Source organism: Hibiscus syriacus, unplaced genomic scaffold (genome assembly GCF_006381635.1).
Source record: "Hibiscus syriacus cultivar Baekdansim isolate YM2019G1 unplaced genomic scaffold, ASM638163v2 tig00001120_pilon, whole genome shotgun sequence".
NCBI classification, from domain to species: Eukaryota; Viridiplantae; Streptophyta; class Magnoliopsida; order Malvales; family Malvaceae; genus Hibiscus; species Hibiscus syriacus.
This window is the reverse complement of record NW_024061845.1, coordinates 1709507-1729111: the sequence shown is the minus strand read 5'-3', so window position 1 is coordinate 1729111 and position 19605 is coordinate 1709507. Positions and strand designations below refer to the sequence as shown.

Below are 19605 nucleotides of genomic sequence, written 5' to 3'. Positions count from 1 at the left end.
AGATAGTGCATTATGCAGTTGCTTTTGAAATCAAAAGTGTTCGATAGTCTCCTGTAATTAGAATAGTATCATAAGAATCAGAAAAAAGAGATGCAGGAAAAAAGGGGAGATGTAGAGCAGGTTAAACACCTTGAATGCAATATCTCCAGGTGACATTGTCAACTCGGCCCCCATGGACTCAAATGCACCTCGCCCTCAGTAATCTGTGTATCTGTTTATGTCTTAATCTGACTAAAAGCAGTCACAGAAACGAACAAAAATGAATCTAGAAATAGATTACTTCAGTATGGCGAGTCAAATAGCAAAGTCCGCAAAGCAACCAGTTCCTATTGCAAGCAAAAATGCTACAAATTGCTTCAGTAGAATCTAGGAAAAAAAAATGTTTTTAAGCACACTAAAACCTCTGAACCAAGCACAAGCGTAGTGGCTTTTGGGATGCTAAAGATCTACGAATTGGATTTGAAGTTGGTAACCATAAAAGCAACCGACTTGACTGAAGAGATGCTTATCAGAAGACATCAGGATTGAAATATCTAAAATGTAGCGTAAATTTCAGTCAATTGAAATTAGCGATGGCTCGAATCGCTTAGATATCAACCTTCAATAGTCGTTTATATCCTCATCATTTTTTTCTTAAATTTTCCCAGGATGAAATAAGAAAAGAATTTCTGTTTCAGTAACCACACGTTATCTCCATCAACATGGAAGCATGGCAAATCTAAAAGCTTTAATTTTATTACTCGATTAGAAAAACATCTTTAATTAGCTAAATTTTATCTTTCATTTCATTCTGCTAAATTCTTTAGATCCTTAACTCAATTTCGATTTTTTTTTCATTCCATCTCAAAGCCAATAATATTTAGCTTTTAAACTTTCCTTTGAAAAGTTGGTATACTCAAACTCTAAAAAACCGGCATTCCTTTATTGTAATCCAGTAAGTTAATTCTCAGAACCCAAAATAACTCAATGTCCGTCGAAAGGTCATTTGAAACCTGGGAGGAGGTCCAACGCCATGGTCAGGACCTTGCCGATTGGCTAGCTCAAGGCTTCACTGGTTTAATCCAATCCCACATGAACCCACCTTCGTTTACATGGCCAAACCCTCCAAAACCGAAGCTTTTCGACCTCGAGATCCCATCCCAATCTTTTGTTAACAAGGATTTCGGTCTTCCCATTGATAAGTCAGTTATTTTTCACATCGGTAGTATCGGGAACAGGATTGACCAAGTCGGGGCGGAGTTTGGTGCTGGCTTAAATGGGTTGGTGCAGCAGTTCTTCCGGAGGTTACCGATCCCGTTTAGTGTCGAGGAGAGTGTCGTTGTGTCGGTTAGAGGCGATACAAATGTTAAAGGGTAAAATGCTGAGGTGGGTGTTAATGATCTGAAGGGATTGGTATGATTTTCAGAGTCAAAGGATTTCGGGTTTGTGGATAATGAGAGCAATTCCGAGGGGGTGGGAGATGAGGAGATTCCAGGGTTTAATTTGAAGTCTGCTGGACTACTTGGCAAACCACAGGTAAACTAACAAATAAATAAAAAAATGATAATCTTTAGGGATAGTTATGTATCTGAATTCATGAATTTTGCTTGTGTAAAATTCTTGAATAATTGCTGTTTTAAGTTTGTAATATTGAATTATTGATTGATTAATAATGGCGAATATGCTATTTCAATCCTATATTGCCATAACTGATAAGTTTAGTAACTGGAAATGGGAAAGGAGTTGCCTACTTTACTTAATTGATATATAGGCTAATTTGTTCTCGAGTATTTTTTGCTCTACAACCTAAAGGTTTAGAACAAATTGTTGCAGTTTGTTGTGAAAGATAATATTGATTTTGTTGTGCACGCACCACCATTAATTATTTCTTACACAGTTAGGGAAGAGCTTGGCTTACCATTACCTACTACAACAGTTCTTTTCTTTTTCAAGTTCTAAGCTAACAGTAAATACTCACTATAGAGGCATCTTTTTTTTTTTTGAAGGATCACTATAGAGGCATCTGTTTGGCCTAATGTAGGCTACTATACGTTCTGCATATTATCTGTTTCCTTTTCCCCCTTAATACGAATAGAAGTTATAGGATAATGGAAGGTTTGTGTTTGTTCCTTTGTGTTCCTTTTGAATTGAATGCGAAAACGATGTGTTGTTTCTTTTCCGTTCACATTGTTAATGATTATTGCTTTTGCATGTCTTTTGATTTGTTTTGGTTAATCTTTGGTTCTTTGCAGGGAATTATAATATTACCTCAACATTTGAGAGTAGAACACTTTGAAAGTTCTTTGGATGCAATGGGAGACCTATGGAGAGTAGAGGCATCAGATGCTTGGGCCAGTACTGTTTGTACGAGATACGACACTCCTTTTACCCGATCATCTATCAAAGCAACATTTGCTATGGTATGGTTACAATAGGAAGGTATGATAATACTTTTAGGGAATAATTGGTGCTAGCTGTAAAATTTTAGACAAAGGAAATTGCAGTAGCGGGAGAATTGCATTAATGTTCCATGAAACACAGTTTCGCATATTCCTATGGAACTAAACTGGATAGAGTTTGAGCTTATTGTGGTTTTACCATTAAGTTTATGTGAACTATTGTCCCAAGATGCATATTTTGGTCTTCATTAGATTTTCTGGTGAATCAAGTAAATAAGGGGTGAAATTCTTTCAACTATTTCCTTTTTCCTCTTTTGTCTGACTGCAGTAAGCTGCCTTTGTATGTCCTCTGGTCTCTGCTATAGTTTATTTTTGGTCTAATTTACAGTAAAAAAACATGAAGTAGACACATTCCATTAGAAGTCAATTTACTCATTCCAGGACAGTTCTTTAATTTCTTTGTCACCCAAGTTTGGGTTTTTCTTAGGTCTTTTAATTTGCTGAGTTTTCTTTAGGTTACTAAATTTTAACCACAATTGAGAGTTGATTAAGTTAGGATATAATCTTTTAAGTTCTATTACAATCGATAACTTTTACATTCTTTTGTCCAAGTTTTACGTGTTTGGATCATTTTAGTTTTCTTCTGTAAATCATTACATTTGCCCCATAAGATGCACTTAATAGTTTTACTTGGTAGTGCTTATATTGAAACGTGAAAGCTAGTAATATAGCTTGAACGTCATGTTTTGATGTTTAAATGTTTGTGTAATTGTTTACTTTCTTCTCTGTTATTTAATGATTATTTATTTGGTTTCAGAGTGGAATGCATTCTCTTTGTCCTGCAGTATGGAAGAAGCATAGGAGGTGGCTATTGATGTCAATGCTTTGTCTTAATCCTTTAGCATGTGTAAGTTGGTAGTAGCATTCATATCCCTTTATCCGGTGTTTATGCTTCTTTTTCAACAGTCTGAATTTCCAAAATATCAGTTACTTATCAGTATCCACTTCAGTGGAAATAAAATATCCGATTTTCCAGCTGTCTTTTTTAGGGTTAGTATTTATCTATGATAGTCGAGAAACTTGATTTATCTATTTTACTCTTAAAGAGCAGCTCTTGATATTTATGTCCTTCATGGTAGCGGAGGTGATAGTTGAGACAGTTCTCGCGACTCTTAGCTTTCCGCACTAAAATTCAAGAAAGTTTTATCCTCCTGGGGTGATCTTCTAACATTACCAATCTCTTCTTTCTCATATTTACTCTCCCTTATTTTATTCAGTCGTTTGTAGATCTGCAATTTCCAAATGGACAGTTCACCTATGTGTCCGGTGAGGGGCTGACAACAAGTGCTTTCCTTCCTCTTTGTGGAGGTCTTCTTCAGGCTCAGGGCCAATATCCAGGGGAAATGAGATATAGTTTCTCATGCAAGTTCAGGTCCCGAGCTCTTTACTGCCTACCAGTGACGGGCAGCGAAAGTAGTAGTAGTTTAGTCTTTTAAAACTTTGGCATAAGGATTCACTATTCTGTTTTGGGGGTGCTTCTGTGGTTGCTGAAATGTTTTGTTAGTATGTTTCATCAGAATAAATGGGGAACTCATATCACACCAATGGTGCTATGGCCAGACAAATCATTTGCGCTAAGTCTTTCACAAGCCTTGGCTTGGAAGCGATCGGGGCTCATGATGAAGCCATCCATTCAGTTTAGGTAAGATCATCCTTATTTGTGTTCCTTTGTCTTGGTTTAGAGTTTGTAAATGAATGTCTCCTTGCCTGCACCTATAAGTCTTGTGGAGGAATGTTTTATAAACTTTCATACACACCTTTTCAAGAGCTTCATTAAGATTTCTTATACTTGCATGAATTTCTTGTAAATTGAACCCAAATTATTTATGTCTAGGAATGTCAGATATTGATACATATGAATGCCTTAACAGACAACTTTTCTAGGCCCATAAGTTAAATAGTAATTCATTTTGTATTTCATGTTATCATGGTTAAAATACTTGGAATTTACACTTTCGAAAAACAAATTTTAGTTGGGCCATTTCACGAGTTGTCTTTTATTTTGTTCCTGATTCATTGTCTTTTATTCCTTCTGTGTCAAATTCCATGTTTTACCTTGTTCCTGATTCATGTTTTTGAAATATCAGGTCAATTTTTGGTTTTTATTTTCATTTCTTTTTTGTTCTAAATGTGCCACTGTAACCCAAGCAATTAAAAAGAAAAAAAGATGTAATATGTGCCTACTGAAACGAGTGTCTCATATTTTTATTAGAAGTATATATAGATTTAAATATACATTTGAGACTTGAAATAGACACTCTCTCTCAAATTGTTGTCTAAAGAATTTTTATTTTCAAGTTCATATTTAGATTTAATTGCATTTACTGTTTTGATGATTTGATAACATAAGATTGTACAATGTATCAATGATAACGTCATTATATGTGTATTTTCTTAAAAAAATATACTTTAAAATTAGTAAAAAAAAAGTTATTCAAAATTCAACCATACAGAAAAAAATGAAATATAGCTTTTTTTAAAACAATAAAAAACAAGTTAAGAATCTCAAATTTCTTAAATTTATCGTTTAAAACACTTAAAATTGTATTCTTTAACATGAATATTATAATTTTGAAATATGGGTTACTTAAAAAGTTAGTTTTGTGATAGAATATTGTTATAATAAAGTAAAGTCATCACTAATGTATGGATTGAAAAAACTTGTTTTAATGATGAGTATACACATTTATCTAATTAATTTTAAAATTTTCACAAATTAAATGTGAAGTAAAGAGAAAACAGACGGAAGTGAAGTATAAAGGTTCCGTATTAAAAAATAAATGAAACTATTTCGTGATAAAATAAAAAATATATGGAAGATTTAAATAAAAATAAACAAATGAGTAAAACTAGACTACTTGGCTAAGGATGAATTGATAAAATCAGATAATTAATGTTTAATATATTTTTCATTTTGAATATTTTTAAAGACCGTTTTAAAAATGACATCATCATTGATATTGAAAATTAACAAAGTTAATAAACATATCAGCACAATAGATAGAATCAAATTTTAGTATCAACAAATATCAATTTAAAAAAAGATATCTATAATTCATATACCAAATGCATATCGGAAACAAAGAGTTTGGATTTAAGTAAACCTAGCATGGGGATTGTACTTGATAAGATGTTGGAGGAAAGATCCTCGTATAAAATATTTAGTATATTTTTTTCTATTGTCCTTCCGGTTCTTAAGGTCTTGCCATGACTAATTTGAACCGACTCGGATCATACATCTGACTTTGGTGGGTAAATCTCCTAGCAGAGACTTTCTACACACACAAGGATTCGAGCTCGAGATTTACTTAAACGACATCAAACTGCTTACCACTTTAACCAACCCATGTTGGTAAAATGTTTAATATACTCTTTAACGAATGAATTTTGTTGAATTTAAAATGCGATCATCCATCATATAAACGAACCAATTTAATAGTGACATAATTTTCATACATTATTAGCTTATAATTAATTTACCATAACAACTAATGAAATGTTTTTTGGACATAATTTTTCTACATCAAGACTAAAATTTACATGAACAATTGCTGTTCAACAACCTTGAAATGTGATTTAACTTTTATCTATTTTAAATTAAAAGCATCCACAACCCACAGCTTTGTTTGTCCATATAAAGGAAAAGGGATCAGCTTGACACTTACATCCACGAATATTATTACATCTACAAATACGGGATTCAGTCCTTCATCCCAAAACACAAACAAAGCATTCAATTTTATTCCGTCACTTAATTCAAGGTGTACTTCTGTGCATTATTTATACTCTTCAACCACCACCACCACAGCCGCCGCCACCACAGCCACCTCCGCCGCCGCCACAGCCACCTCCAGTATTGCGCCCTCCAGTACTACGTTGGTTTTGGCCGGGTTCAGGTTCGGGGCAGTCAGCACAAGCAAATATGAGTATTGAGATGACTGATAGGAAAATAGCAATAACAGAAAGCAAAACTACTAATTCCTCATAGCTTTGAAGCTGAAAGACTGCATCATCTTCAGCAATAAAACTAAACTCTCTAGCCATGCTTGTTTGAATTCCATTTCCAGGTTAAAATTTATTATATACTGCAACTTCCATAGTGTTTGCCAATATATTTTCTACTTAAATTACCAAATCGTTAATGCCTAGATGTATTATTTATATAAAATTCAATGTCATTTTCTTTTACCAAGTCAGATATAATATTAAACATATATTAAGTAGTGTAATTTGAAAAAAATAAAAGCTCAAAATAATAATGACAAGATAAATTAGAATCTGCAAAGGAATGAGATTCAAATGCTAAAGTTCAACTTTGATTTCCATCTTTATTAGAAAAATATGACCACTGTAGTATAAGTTTAACTTTAGCATTTGAATCTCATTTCTTTGCAGATTCTAATTTATTCTGTCACTATTATTTTATTTTTTTTCCTTTTAAATTATACTACACAATATATGTTTAATATTATTCCTTACCAGGTAAAAGAAAATGACATTGATTTTTTTATCATCTTTAGAAAATGAAAAAAAAATCAATTTGTTAATGTACCATTGTCATTATATTCATTTTAGTGTTGATAGTATTGATGATGCTTATCTTCCACCGACGACAATGGTATTTATTTGTATCTTTTATTTTTTTGAGTTATTTGATTATTTTTTTAAACTTTTTAATATGATTTTTATTTATATTATTTAGTGTTTAGTTTGTGTTGTTTGATGATTTTAGGGGAATGATTGATTGATATGACTAATCTATTCTAGTTTTTGTAAGTTTTTTTTAGCATTAAAATTTTATTGTATTTCCAATTTATTTACTCGGTAAAATTAATTACTCTTATTAATTTAAAAAGAGGAACGGAACATAAACATATACTTGATATTCACCTCGACGCTTAATGGGATCCGAACCCTTCGTTATTCTTCTATTATTTTGTAACTAATAATTTCAACTAATTTCTATGACTTTCACCTTTAATGGATTATATACATGTAAATGTAATGGAAATTGTATTGAAAAGTAACCTAATATGACACATTTGTATGCTACTATAGTTGAAATGGAGCACGTAAATCAAAGCCTTTATTATTTTTTCATTAATAATGATCTATTAGTCTTTAGCAATGACCACCATTTAAGCTCTTTCAGTTTCTTCTTTCTTCCCTTCTTCCTCCATGAAATATTCTGTTAAACTAAGCATTCATATATGGTATCTGACTCCAATATTGGTTTGACATTAGGGCTGCAGTTCCCCAAGTTGTAAAAGCCAAAGAACAAGCCATCAAAGTAAGTTTCCTTTAGAAACAGCTTGAATTTATAAGTAATAAAATGGGTTACAATTGAGACTTAGCTATTCAAGATATATCATCCATGATATCTTAAATTGTAACAATAATCTTCCTTTACTTGCAGGAAAGTCATAGGCTATGGTGCTAGATTATTGTTCACTCTGTTTTAGTTGCATGAATTATATACAAACCAGCTCAAACAGTGTAGCACTACATCAGCAGAGTATCAAGAAGCTGAGATGCAATAGACAGTTTATGATTATCTTCCTGATAAACCCTAGAGACCACCATTAACCATGTATCTTCATCAATGGCATTTCCTTTTGCTAGACTATTCAAAACCCTCAACAATAACTTCATGCTCTCTCCCTGACACAACCCAGCAACAAATTTATGTATACTTACAGAATGTGGCACATAGCCCTTGAAAATCATTTCATCCAAAATGGATGCTGCTTTCTCCAACTGCGATCCACCGCAAAGCCCATCGAAAACAGTCCTATAGGACACAACATCAGGCTTACACCCCTGTCTCGGTATGTCTTCGAATAAATCATTTGCTTCACTCCATTTCCCATCTTTGCATAACATGGCAATCAACATGTTGTAAGTAATAACATTTGGTTTACACCCTTTATCAGGCATTTCTTTAAGCACTCTGTAAGCCGATTCGAAATCTTCCACCTTACAAAACTGGTTGATCATCACGTTGTATGTTATTGTATCTGGTTGAATCCCATTTGAATCCATCTCCTCAAAGACCCTAAATGCCTCATCCTGCCTCCCAGACTTGAAAAGCCCACTAAGTAGATTATTGTATATAACCGAAGTCCATCTGAATCTTTTTGTGATCATTTCATCCTTAAGCCTAAAAGCCAAAGTCAACTCACCAATCCTACAAAGTCCTTTAATCATCACCTCATAAATGAAAGTAGTAACCTGTACGTTGTAAATCCTAACCATGTCTTCTTTCAACTTGAACGCTTCATTTATCTTCAGCTCCATGCAGAGTGCATTAATCAACGTCCCGAATGTCACACTAGTTGGCTTCAGACATTTCCTCTGCATTTCATCAAACAGGTTCCAAGCATCGTCTAAACGCTCATTTAAACAGCAAGCATTGATCAATATATTATAAGTACAAGTATCCGGGCGGGCGTATTTTTCCATACGCGAAAACAATTCCTTCATTTCATCAAACTTTCGGCTCAACAGGAGCGCATGCAACAACGAGTTCATAGACTTTACTGTCCTGGGGCAACGATACAGAGGAATTTCGTCGAACAGTTTCAACGCACGTTCATGTAACTTTGCCCGGCCATAAAACTTCATGACATTGCAAAAAATGATCTCCTCTGGGAGTATCCGCGTGTCGTTTTTGAGTCGGTGAAGAACTTGCTCCATTTCTTCGAACATTTTGAAGCGGCCGAGCTTGGTGATGATGAGGTCATAGGAAAGGAGGGAGTAACGGAAGGGTTTGTCGGTATGTTTAAGGTTTGGGTTTGGGTTTTTGAAAAGGTCGAATGCTAGGATTGGGTTTTTTTTGGCTGCGGAGAAGAGAGGAGAGCCTAAACGGAGATACGGGTTTTGGAATTTTCATGTTTTTGCTTTGCCTTGTTACAGTTGATTCTGGATTTTATTTATCTTTCGTTATGCCTTGTTTTCCGGTTTTGGAGTAGGTTTGTTTGGTGCCATGGATTTTATCTTTCATTTATTTGTTGAAGACTTGAGCTAAAAAAGAGGGGGATTAACATGATGAGTGTATGACTAAACTAAAACTTTTTCTTTTTTTTTTTGGCTTCTAAAACATCAGTACAATATGTATATACATTTCTTTATATATATATATATATATATATATATATATATATATATGATAGAGGGATTCGACTCAAATTTAAAAATTAATTTATCAATTATTTAAAATTTAAATTATTTGAATCATATTTTATAATTCAAATTTTATTTAAAAATTTTCAAATTAAGTTGAATTTATGAAATCGTGAATCAAATCGAATTGAACTTTTAACAAAAATGAAATAAAAGTTTGATTTTTAAATGGAGTCAAACTAAAACTTATTTACCCTTTAAGACTACTTACATCCTCATCTTCTAACACAACATTCCTGGAAATTTAACAATTAAAGACATATGGCCCCGACACAAGTTAAGGTCCGTTTAGGGAGTAAGATCGATCGGTATTTTATACTTTTTTTTCATAAAAAAGTTGGTTTATACTTATTTAATTAATACTCATAAATATATTATATGAAGTACGTTACAAGGCAGATACAATGAGGATTAGGTGGGTCTAGGGATTCATGTGGATGGTGGGACAATGATGGTTTTAATTTTGTGGGTCGTGAGACAGACATAATTTTAAGTTTTGTACTCGTAACGAGTTGCGAGACATGAATATAGATAAAAGTTCTTAACGGAAATAGATGTAGGAGAGCACTCCATTCTCGTCTTGCCCAATTAACATCCTTAATTTTAACCTGATAAATATCTTTACCTATCCAACATGATTCATAACTCAATTATTTTCATAGCGAAAGCAGAGATAATTAAACATTTGTTGATGCGATTCTAGACGCAGAAGGTTGAACTTTACCGGAAAAACAATGCATGTGAGGTAAAGTGAAGTCTACCCGAGTCTTGATAATTATAAGATCTGAACTGTTGTAATGATATGTTTTTGGTTGTCTTCATGCATAAAATTCGTTTGTTTTTGTTAGATACTACATTAATGCTTTATTTGAGCATTTCTTGTTAAGTTAATTGTTCCACCAACTATTTATATTCTTCTTTAATATTTTTTTAGAGATTTTTCCACAACTACTTAACTTACAAGGCAATATATATGCTGACATTACTCAAACGTTGCAGTTTCTTTAATACTTACTTTCATTTCTTTAATGGTGATAATACTTGTTTCAAATTTTAAATTCTGAAAGACTATGACTTGATTTCACATCTATGTTAAGATTTTCTATTTTTAACAATAAATATCAGCAGTGAGTTCATCAAAGATAGTTAAACCAGCAAAGCCACCATTAATGGCTTCCTTTGATTTCACTCTCCCATTCTTTCTCTTGCTATTCCTCTGCCACACCATCTTCTCCATTGCAAATCTCCATAAAAGCAAGAACATGATCCTTCGATCCAATCATCACTCTCAACTGAACAACAACACAGTACTTTTCAGTGAAAACTCACCAACTGTATACTTTGAAGTAACCAAACCAATCAAACTACCAAATTCCAAGCCATGTTCGTATCTTGCTCTTCGTCATGATTTCGGTTTCACTTACGGAAGACCCCCGGTTGTTGCAGACTACAACCCACCCGCTTTTTACTCTCGAAAATTCGCAAAAATCTTGATCGAATGGAAGGCGACGTGCAAAGGAGTACAGTTTGATCGTATTTTTGGGGTTTGGCTATCTGGCGTCGAGCTACTTCGGGGCTGCACGCCGGAGCCTACGCCGAATGGAATCGTTTGGACTGTTGAGAAAGATGTAACAAGGTATCACTCATTGCTCTTGAAGAACAAAACACAAACTTTAGCTGTTTTTCTCGGTAACATTGTGGACCAGACCTATACTGGTGTCTACCATGTTAATTTAACCTTTCATTTCTATCCTGCTGATTGCAATGTGATGAATGATGATTTGAAGAAGATCGGTTCGAATAACTTGGCATCTAACTATCATTCTTCTAAGGCTGATCTGATCTTACCGATTTCCCAAGATCAGCCATTGAACGATGGTTCGTGGTTCCAAGTTCGGGATTCGAACGATACCGAGTTGAAGCAATTTCGAGTACCCTCAAATGTGTATAGAGCTGTATTGGAAGTTTATGTATCTTTCCATGAAAACGATGAGTTTTGGTACGGAAATTATCAGAATGATTACATTGCTGATAATAATCTAATGGACACTCCTGGAAATGGACCATTTAGGGAAGTTGTAGTCAATCTTGATGGTGAAGTGGTGGGTGCAGTTTGGCCTTTCACTGTCATCTACACCGGTGGAATCAATCCTTCATTTTGGAGTCCCATTACCGGTATTAGCTCCTTCGATCTTCCTTCTTACGATATCGAACTCACCCCGCTTTTAGGCAAGTTGTTGGATGGAAAACTCCACACATTGGGGTTCAGTGTCACCAATGCCTTGAATGTCTGGTTCATAGATGCCAATTTGCACCTCTGGTTAGATACCAAAAGTTCGAAAACCGAAGGGAAGCTTGTGGAGTGCAGTAACAAGGCTTTTAGTGTCAATGAAGAATCTGATTTCAGGGGATTGAATGGGAAATTCTTGACAAGCTCAAAGAGGTTCATATCTTCAACTGGATGGATCAAATCTTCTTATGGCAATATCACGACTCATTCGATTCAAGATTTCAGTTACAATAACTCGATGCAAATAGATAAAGATGGAGATTTCCAGGTTGTGAACCAGATGATCCATTTCAATGACAGGGTTTACACGCAGCTGCCTTTTCATTATGTTCATGCAGTTGAATCGTGGAAGACTTTCCTCTTCAACTTTTATGCGGACTTCACGGCACAAGGAGAAGGATCATTCGCTCTTATCAGAAATGTCACATTAGGATTTAACGAGAACAAGTACGGGAATGTCGGTTTCGATTTCTTCATCGGATTTCTCCGAAATATCCAGAAAGCGCGATCGGTCCTCGCTGTGAAAAACGGCTCGACCGTGACGAGATTACAAGGCACAGAACAGGTGTATGAATACCACGGAAGTGATTTTTGCTATTCCAGGAACATAAGCAGCTCCAACAGCTTGATTGGCTATGATGAAGTGATGAAAATGTGTGATGATTTTGAACTCAAGTCACAGAAAAAACAGCAGCATTCTCCTGCAATGGGTTTGATGTAAGATATTCCAGGATCCTATATTCAGCTTGATTGATCAAACTATTAGCTGCTTTATAAACTGTTCCATATTTAATTTTCTTTTGCTTCTTCTTTTTCACTTAAAATTAGCAATAAATTATGCTATGATAATACAGAGGTCGGGTTCGCATGCACGAGAAGAACACCCTGCGCTTAATAAGTAATCTGAATTATGTCTCTAAACATGAAAAAAAAACCTTTTTAATGAATTTAAACTGTTAAACCGGGTGAATAATTCATTGTCTTTTGGTAGTATCATCAGTATTAGGTAAGTTGGTTGATTGAATCAGATCGGATTTTGTAATATCTATCTAAATGGAAAAGATCATTTTAATTTATTTTTTTCTATTTTCAACGTTAAATTTAAATATTTAAGGTTTAATTTAAAATACCTAACACTTTATCTTATTAAATTAATTAATAATTAACATGTTGGTCACCACTATTTATTAAAAAAATAGTGGTTGATATTAATACTTGTCTTTTTCAATCTGGCTGACCAAGAATGCAATAGTAGAACAAAATTACAATATGTATGTATGGCTAACTTGATATTTTGTTGCTAACATAAAATTATTTAGTTAATTAAGAATTCGTTTATATTGTAATAAGAATTAAGATTTGAGTTTTATCAATAATTTCTTCTGCAAAAAAGATATCGTAGGCTCTTTTACATCATAAAAACTTGGCTTCGGAGTAAAATTATGTTTTACCATTTATTATTTTATTTTATTACTTACTTTTATTCTTAAAGTAAAAGTTAATAAAAAGTTAAAATTTAAGTACTAAAGCTTTCATTTTATCCTTTTAACATTAAATAAACAAATAGAGCAAAATCTTAAGAGGTAAAAATCATGCGGGGTAAAGATAAATTTGACTGAGAACATTGGATCTAATAAATGGCTTGACTTAACAAAATTATTTGGACTAATTATGATTTCAGCCCTTTTGTTATGATGGAATTTGTGATTTAACGACAGCGTTGATGCGAACATCCCGGCTCCTAAGTCCTAACCCTTATCAAAGAAATCTCTCAAGAAAATTGATAAAGAAAATGGTACATCATTATTTTAAAAATAAAAAATTAAAGTAAATATTTTAAGAATTGATGAGAAAAAAAATTAATTGAATGACTTAAGTGGTTAAAAAAAGTATTGTTCTCTTTTAAGGTTTATAGGGGTGTTTGTGTTGTCAATGTTTAAAAAAATATTATAAACAAATATTATTTTGTAATCACTTCAAATCATTAAAAGAATGAATGAGATTTAAACTAATTTAGTTGTGAATTTTTCTTTTCATAAAATTGTGGCTTAACAATCCGTTCTAATTTTTAAAAAAAATATTTATTTATAAAAATAATTATTTAAATTAAACTAATAGCCTTTGAAAGGTATATCCAAAAAGGAAGTGCCTAAAACATAATGGCAAATGCAAGGGACCCCAAGTACATGTGAGGGGTAGTGCGGAAGCGGTGGCTATTTCTTATCGCTTTGCAGTGCCACTAAATAAAGGCAACATGAATAATTGCAGCACAGCTAAGGACTTTCAAAGCCATCAGTCCTGTCCGCGGTGGCGGCTCTTGCCTTCAATTTTGCCCAAATACGCCTCCATTCAATGTTGTTTGCTTGCACATAAATATGTCTAATAAACGATACATATACGACGACACGTGAATATGATACGTATATTCGATTTATCGAATTTATTCTATTATTTATATGTGTATTTAACTTCCAGAGTTAGCAAATGTTACCATCAGCAGCACCACTTCTTGTTTTATTCCGTCTGTTTTTCAGTAAACAAAGGTCAAACATGGTGGATTTTATAAGACATTATCCACATCTTTTGTAATTTAAAAAAAAAAATCTTCTATTTTTTTTATATCTTTAATATCCAAAGTTCCCTTACGGGAACCTTATAAATATAGCTCTCCCTTGCTTCATTTCCATCACCTTGAAAACAGCAGCTAACGAGTTTCAATGGCCAAAATGTTTACGTCCCCTTCTTTAGTCATCTCCTTGTTTCTCTTTTGTTTCAATGCCTTAGCTACCGTTCCTCCCTCTGCAACATTTAAGCATGTCAACAATGGCGAATTCGGGCCATTTGTTGTTGAATACCTCGGAAATTATCGTGTCATAAGTATAGCTAATGCCCCATTTCAGCTTGCCTTTTATAACACCACCCCTGATGCTTTCACCCTCGGGTTACGCATGGCTAGCACGCGTTCGGAGTCGTTGTTTCGTTGGGTCTGGGAAGCTAACCGGGGAAATCCGGTTCGTGAGAACGCAACGTTCTCTCTCGGGGCTGACGGAAACCTTGTCTTGGCCGATGCTGATGGCCGGATTGCTTGGCAGAGTAACACTGCCAACCGAGGTGTGGTAGGGTTCAAATTGTTGTCAAATGGTAACATGGTGCTACATGACTCCAAGGGCAAGTTCATTTGGCAAAGTTTTGACCATCCAACTGATACACTCTTGGTGGGTCAGTCTCTTAGAGTTGGAGGCCCAACCAAACTTGTGAGCCGAGCATCGGTCCGAAACAACGTCAATGGGGCTTATAGCTTGGTGATGGAGACCAAAGGGTTGGTCTTGCAATATAAGGGCTTGAACTCTCCTAAGCCATTGGTTTACTTCAAATCATCAGTTTGGCCAAGTACAGAAGATGGCACATTACAGTATGTAACACTAAATGTTGAACCGGACACTCATGAGGGTTTTGCTTATAATATTGTCCTAGATTACACCGTGGCTAAATCCTCCTCCAGCGGAACCGGGAATCTCATATTGGCTAGACCTAAATACAACAGCACGTTGTCGATCCTCCGGCTAGATATCGACGGTAACCTCAGGATTTTTACCTACAATGACAAAGTTGATTCAAGAGCATGGGAAGAGACATTCACTCTCTTCTCTAGGGACTCAATATGGGGCACGGAATGTGAATTGCCTGAGCGACGTGGGAACTTTGGGGTTTGTGAAGAGAACCAATGCGTTGCTTGCCCATCACCGAAGGGATTATTGGGTTGGAACAAGAATTGTGAGCCGAAGAAGGTGAGCTCTTGTAGGCCCAATGATTTTAGGTATTACAAGCTTGAAGGAGTTGAGCATTTCATGAGCCGGTACAATGAAGGACAAGGGCCCATCAAAGAGACTGATTGTGGGAAGAAATGCACTGTGGATTGCAAGTGCTTGGGGTACTTTTACCACAGGGAAACAGCCAAATGTTGGGTTGCTAATGAGTTGAAAACCCTGGCTAAAGCCTCCAATGCTTCTCATGTGGGTTACATAAAGGCACCCAAAAAGTGATGGGTAGTAAGGCAAGTGTTGACTAAAATAATCCAAGTATTAAGAGAAGGGCTCAAGTGTAGCTAAGGTTTACACTTTACAGGCAAAATAATGTAAACTAAAGCAGAATAAATCAGCTCTATCCCCTCTTTATATTATGAATTTAAGATTTTTAAGTGAATACAATTATGATTATAAGAGCATAAAAATCATTTTATATTTTAAAAGTTTCACTCCTTTTCTTTTCGTTCTGCTTACTCCAATTTAGGGTAATTAAGAGTTTCAAAAGAAAACGAAAACGAAATATCTATATTCTTGTTCAGTTGTTTGGATGTATAAAATTAATAATAAATAAATAAACATATTTTATTTTGTTAAATAATGAAAAAAAAAGAATAGTATTATTTTTTACGACAAGTTTTTAACTAAATCTGGATTCAGCCTTCAAACAATTCAGGAAAAGTATAAACGGAAAGTTGAGTTTCATTACTATTATGGAAAATTAAATTTTGTCCATGTCTTACAAAATGTAATCAACGTAAGTATACAAGTTTGACTGAACAGACCACATATTAAACCTATCCATAAACCCTGGATAAATCACACAACAAATAAAAAAAGAAAATTAGTAGGTGACAACTAAAATAATAAAAATAATAATAATTTTTATTATTATAGATGACGCATCGTAGTTTATCTTTTTAATTAGAGTAATACACATTATAATAATATCACATATTTATTTAGTCTAATATATTTTTCTGTAATTTTTATTTTAAAATTTAATGAAAAAATTGTTTATGGTTCATTTTAAAACATCAAAGGATTTTTCATACTGGGATCGATAGTTTACTTATCTTAACAGAGAGCTTAAACTTAAATCCAAGAAGAAGTGCAATTGGTATACCAATGCTGCCAAAGTCCCCAGATTAACAAATGCTGCCAGCCCCAGGTTTTGCCAACCACATCCCCTTGCAACCCCTACACCATGATTTCCAATTACACTCTGTAATTTCATACGCAATGCGATAATATTATATATTGACATGAACACTAATAAAAACGAAACATAACATGTATACATGAATTGTCCAAAGTATTTAAAACCTGAGAAGACGTTTTGTACGACATCTCTTGCCATTGAGACGATAAGCAATGACGTCATCTCTGCAAATTTCCGAATAAGTGAGTGACTATTAGTAAAGAAACCAGCCCAAATATCATGTCCCAAGGAAAGTTAGGGCAACTGCAAGCGCAAGAATGAACGACAGCTTGAGAGTCACGGCCATGGCATGCTTTGCGTCCCTTGGATTTATGAATACTATGTAAAAAAAGAAGAAAAAAAAGTTGCACCATGTTATTAGAATCATTAATACTATACTTAAACTCGAACTCGATTCAACCCGATTTATGAATACTCACACACTACCAATATTATATTACATGACACCGAGGCTTTCCCGGTGAAAATAGGACTCCACCAGGGGTCGGCTCTTAGCCCTTACATCTTCGCCTTGATTATAGATGACATCTATTGTGCGACTCCAAACGGTGTTCTATGGTGTATGCTTTTCGCTGACGACATTGTCCTAATTGCTGAAACAAAAAATGAGTTGAATATAAGACTTGCTACCTGGAAGACTGCTTTGGAAGAAAAAGGTCTAAGGATCAATATTGAAAAGACAGAGTATTTATGTTCAAACTTCAGTGGGAACCAAAACGATAAAGATGTAGAAGTATGCATCGAAGGACACGTTCTCCCCTCAAATGATTGTTTCAAGTACCTAAGGTCTATGATACATAAAGATGGGGGTGTAGATGATGACGTTACACACCGTATAAAGGCGGGATGACTAAAGTGGAGGGCTACTACTGGGGTTTTGTGTGACAAGAAGGTGCCTCTAAAACTCAAGGGAAAATTTTATAGAATGGCAATAAGACCAGCGCTGCTGTATGGATCAGAATGTTGGGCAATCAAGAAGGATCACTTAAGGAGGATGGAGGCCGCAGAAATGAGAATGCTTTGATGGACATGTGGTAGGACTCTGTGGGACATGACACCAAACTCTGCTATTAGGATGTCCTTGGGGGTGGTGATTGTATCTGAAAAATTAAGTGAGGGAAGACTACGGTGGTTTGGGCATGTCCTTAGGCGACAACCGTCGGATACGGTCAGGAGGGTAGAGTCGATTTCAATCGACGGTGCCAGAAGGAGAGAACGACCAAGGAGGAAGTGGGTAGACTGCTTGAGATCTGATTTGAAGGATTTATCCCTTACCGAGGACATGACCTCTGATAGGAAAGTATGAAGACTTAAGACCAGGGTAGTCGAGTAGTGTGGGTCAACAGTCATAGGGTGTAGCATCTCTGTCTTCTTTTTAATTGTATTTGTTGAAATTTTCATTGCCTTAGTTTAGGTTTTAATCCATTTTGAATTTATTCCTGCTCGTAGCTTGCTAGCGCTGACATGTGTGTATCTTTCTCATCATGTTTCCTCTTTTTAAATTAATCCAGGACTTACGTTTTCTGTCTATATGCAGAGATTTTTAGGCAGAGTTTATTTGTAGGGATTACTTCCCATTACAGACGCGCATATGAATGACTGCATATGAAGACTGTTCAGCTATGTATTTATTTTTTATTTATTTATACATGCATTGTATTTAATTTGTATTTTTTAATTTTCTGAATTGCCAGAGGTCTTCCACGGAAGTTGCTCTCAACCTGGTGTTGGGGGCAGCCTACTAACCTACCTCCCCCTTACCCCATTGCATATGAGAATAGAGTTTTGTTGTTGTTGTTGTTGTCACACACTACCAATATTATATTACATGACATCAAATACCTTGAATTGTACATTATGGTTCCTACAAGTTGAGTAAAATACATAATTTTCCTCTTAATGGGTCATTCCCTTAGGCTTGGTGGTGCAACCCAGCTTGTGAGTCGAGCCTTCGCTATATAAAAAAAGCTAAACTATGGGAATAATTCCCTTTGTTTTCGGATTGACAGACTTTAGTCACTAATTTAAAAATTAAGGTTATATGATCCTAAACGTTATTGATCCGTTTGATTTTAGTCCCTCTGTCATTAATGTTCGTTAATCTATTAACAGAAGTATTACGTGGCACTTAAAAAAAACACCACGTGTCTTCTTCTTCTTCTACATATTTGTTGTTTTAGAGTTAATTACTATGAAGACGATGATAAACCTTGGGATCAAAGAGGTCCTCTCCATATAAACACAATGGACATGGCGATGGAGACCTCCATAAAATGTAGGTGTGTAGTTCGGTTTCGACGATTCATATGGTGCATGATCAAATGTGTGGTCCCTTGTTTCAAGTATTCTCTTTCAGTCTCAGTCACTAACAGCGACATGGACTCATAACCATAGATCGTTGAGTATGCCGATGTTGCCTTCGACTTCGACCATCACATGGACCTCCATAAATATGTAGTAAATGCAACATATATTTATAAGAATAAACATCATTGACCTCCTCCTCCTAATTTTTTTCTCAGACATTTGTTAAGATTTAATTCTTTACCATGTCCAACATCCAACCTTTTGAGAAAGAAAATTAAATGAAAGACATCAGAGAATGGAAGAAGAAGAAGAAGAAGAAGAAGAAGAAGAAGAAGAAGAAGAAGAAGAAGAAGAAGAAGAAGA

General features: G+C 34.8%; 4 protein-coding genes across 4 annotated transcripts; 3 read left to right on the top strand and 1 right to left on the bottom strand.

Moving 5' to 3' along the window:
- Nucleotides 1-867: 867 nt before the first annotated feature.
- Nucleotides 868-18904, top strand: LOC120120572. Its single transcript, XM_039140183.1, has 7 exons — nt 868-1344; nt 1408-1515; nt 2314-2418; nt 3196-3285; nt 3656-3805; nt 3956-4080; nt 18871-18904. The coding sequence occupies exons 1-7, from the start codon at nt 967-969 to the stop codon at nt 18875-18877; spliced, it is 963 nt and encodes a 320-aa protein (XP_038996114.1). The 5' UTR covers nt 868-966; the 3' UTR covers nt 18878-18904.
- Nucleotides 7884-9385, bottom strand: LOC120122809 (putative pentatricopeptide repeat-containing protein At1g53330). Its single transcript, XM_039141891.1, is given in 2 exon segments — nt 7884-9272; nt 9274-9385. Coding segments are annotated over 2 exon segments (1389 nt in total). The 5' UTR covers nt 9331-9385; the 3' UTR covers nt 7884-7940.
- LOC120122790 (peptide-N4-(N-acetyl-beta-glucosaminyl)asparagine amidase A-like) lies at nt 10778-12710 on the top strand. The gene has a single exon (XM_039141878.1). The coding sequence runs from the start codon at nt 10790-10792 to the stop codon at nt 12629-12631; it is 1842 nt and encodes a 613-aa protein (XP_038997809.1). The 5' UTR covers nt 10778-10789; the 3' UTR covers nt 12632-12710.
- On the top strand, nt 14612-15991 carry LOC120122822 (epidermis-specific secreted glycoprotein EP1-like). Its single transcript, XM_039141892.1, has one exon. It carries the CDS (start codon nt 14628-14630, stop codon nt 15951-15953), a length of 1326 nt encoding a protein of 441 aa, XP_038997823.1. The 5' UTR covers nt 14612-14627; the 3' UTR covers nt 15954-15991.
- Nucleotides 18905-19605: the final 701 nt, after the last annotated feature.

What these genes read in the sequence shown, in the direction of transcription:
- LOC120122822 (XM_039141892.1), top strand. Translation starts at nt 14,628, where the DNA reads ATGGCCAAAATGTTTACGTCCCCTTCTTTAGTCATCTCCTTGTTTCTC.
- LOC120122790 (XM_039141878.1), top strand. Translation starts at nt 10,790, where the DNA reads ATGGCTTCCTTTGATTTCACTCTCCCATTCTTTCTCTTGCTATTCCTC.
- LOC120120572 (XM_039140183.1), top strand. Translation starts at nt 967, where the DNA reads ATGTCCGTCGAAAGGTCATTTGAAACCTGGGAGGAGGTCCAACGCCAT. An exon ending in CGGTTAGAGGCGATACAAAT is followed by an intron (nt 1,345 to 1,407) that starts GTTAAAGGGTAA and finishes TGATTTTCAGAG; the next exon opens with TCAAAGGATTTCGGGTTTGT. An exon ending in GACTACTTGGCAAACCACAG is followed by an intron (nt 1,516 to 2,313) that starts GTAAACTAACAA and finishes TATGGAGAGTAG; the next exon opens with AGGCATCAGATGCTTGGGCC.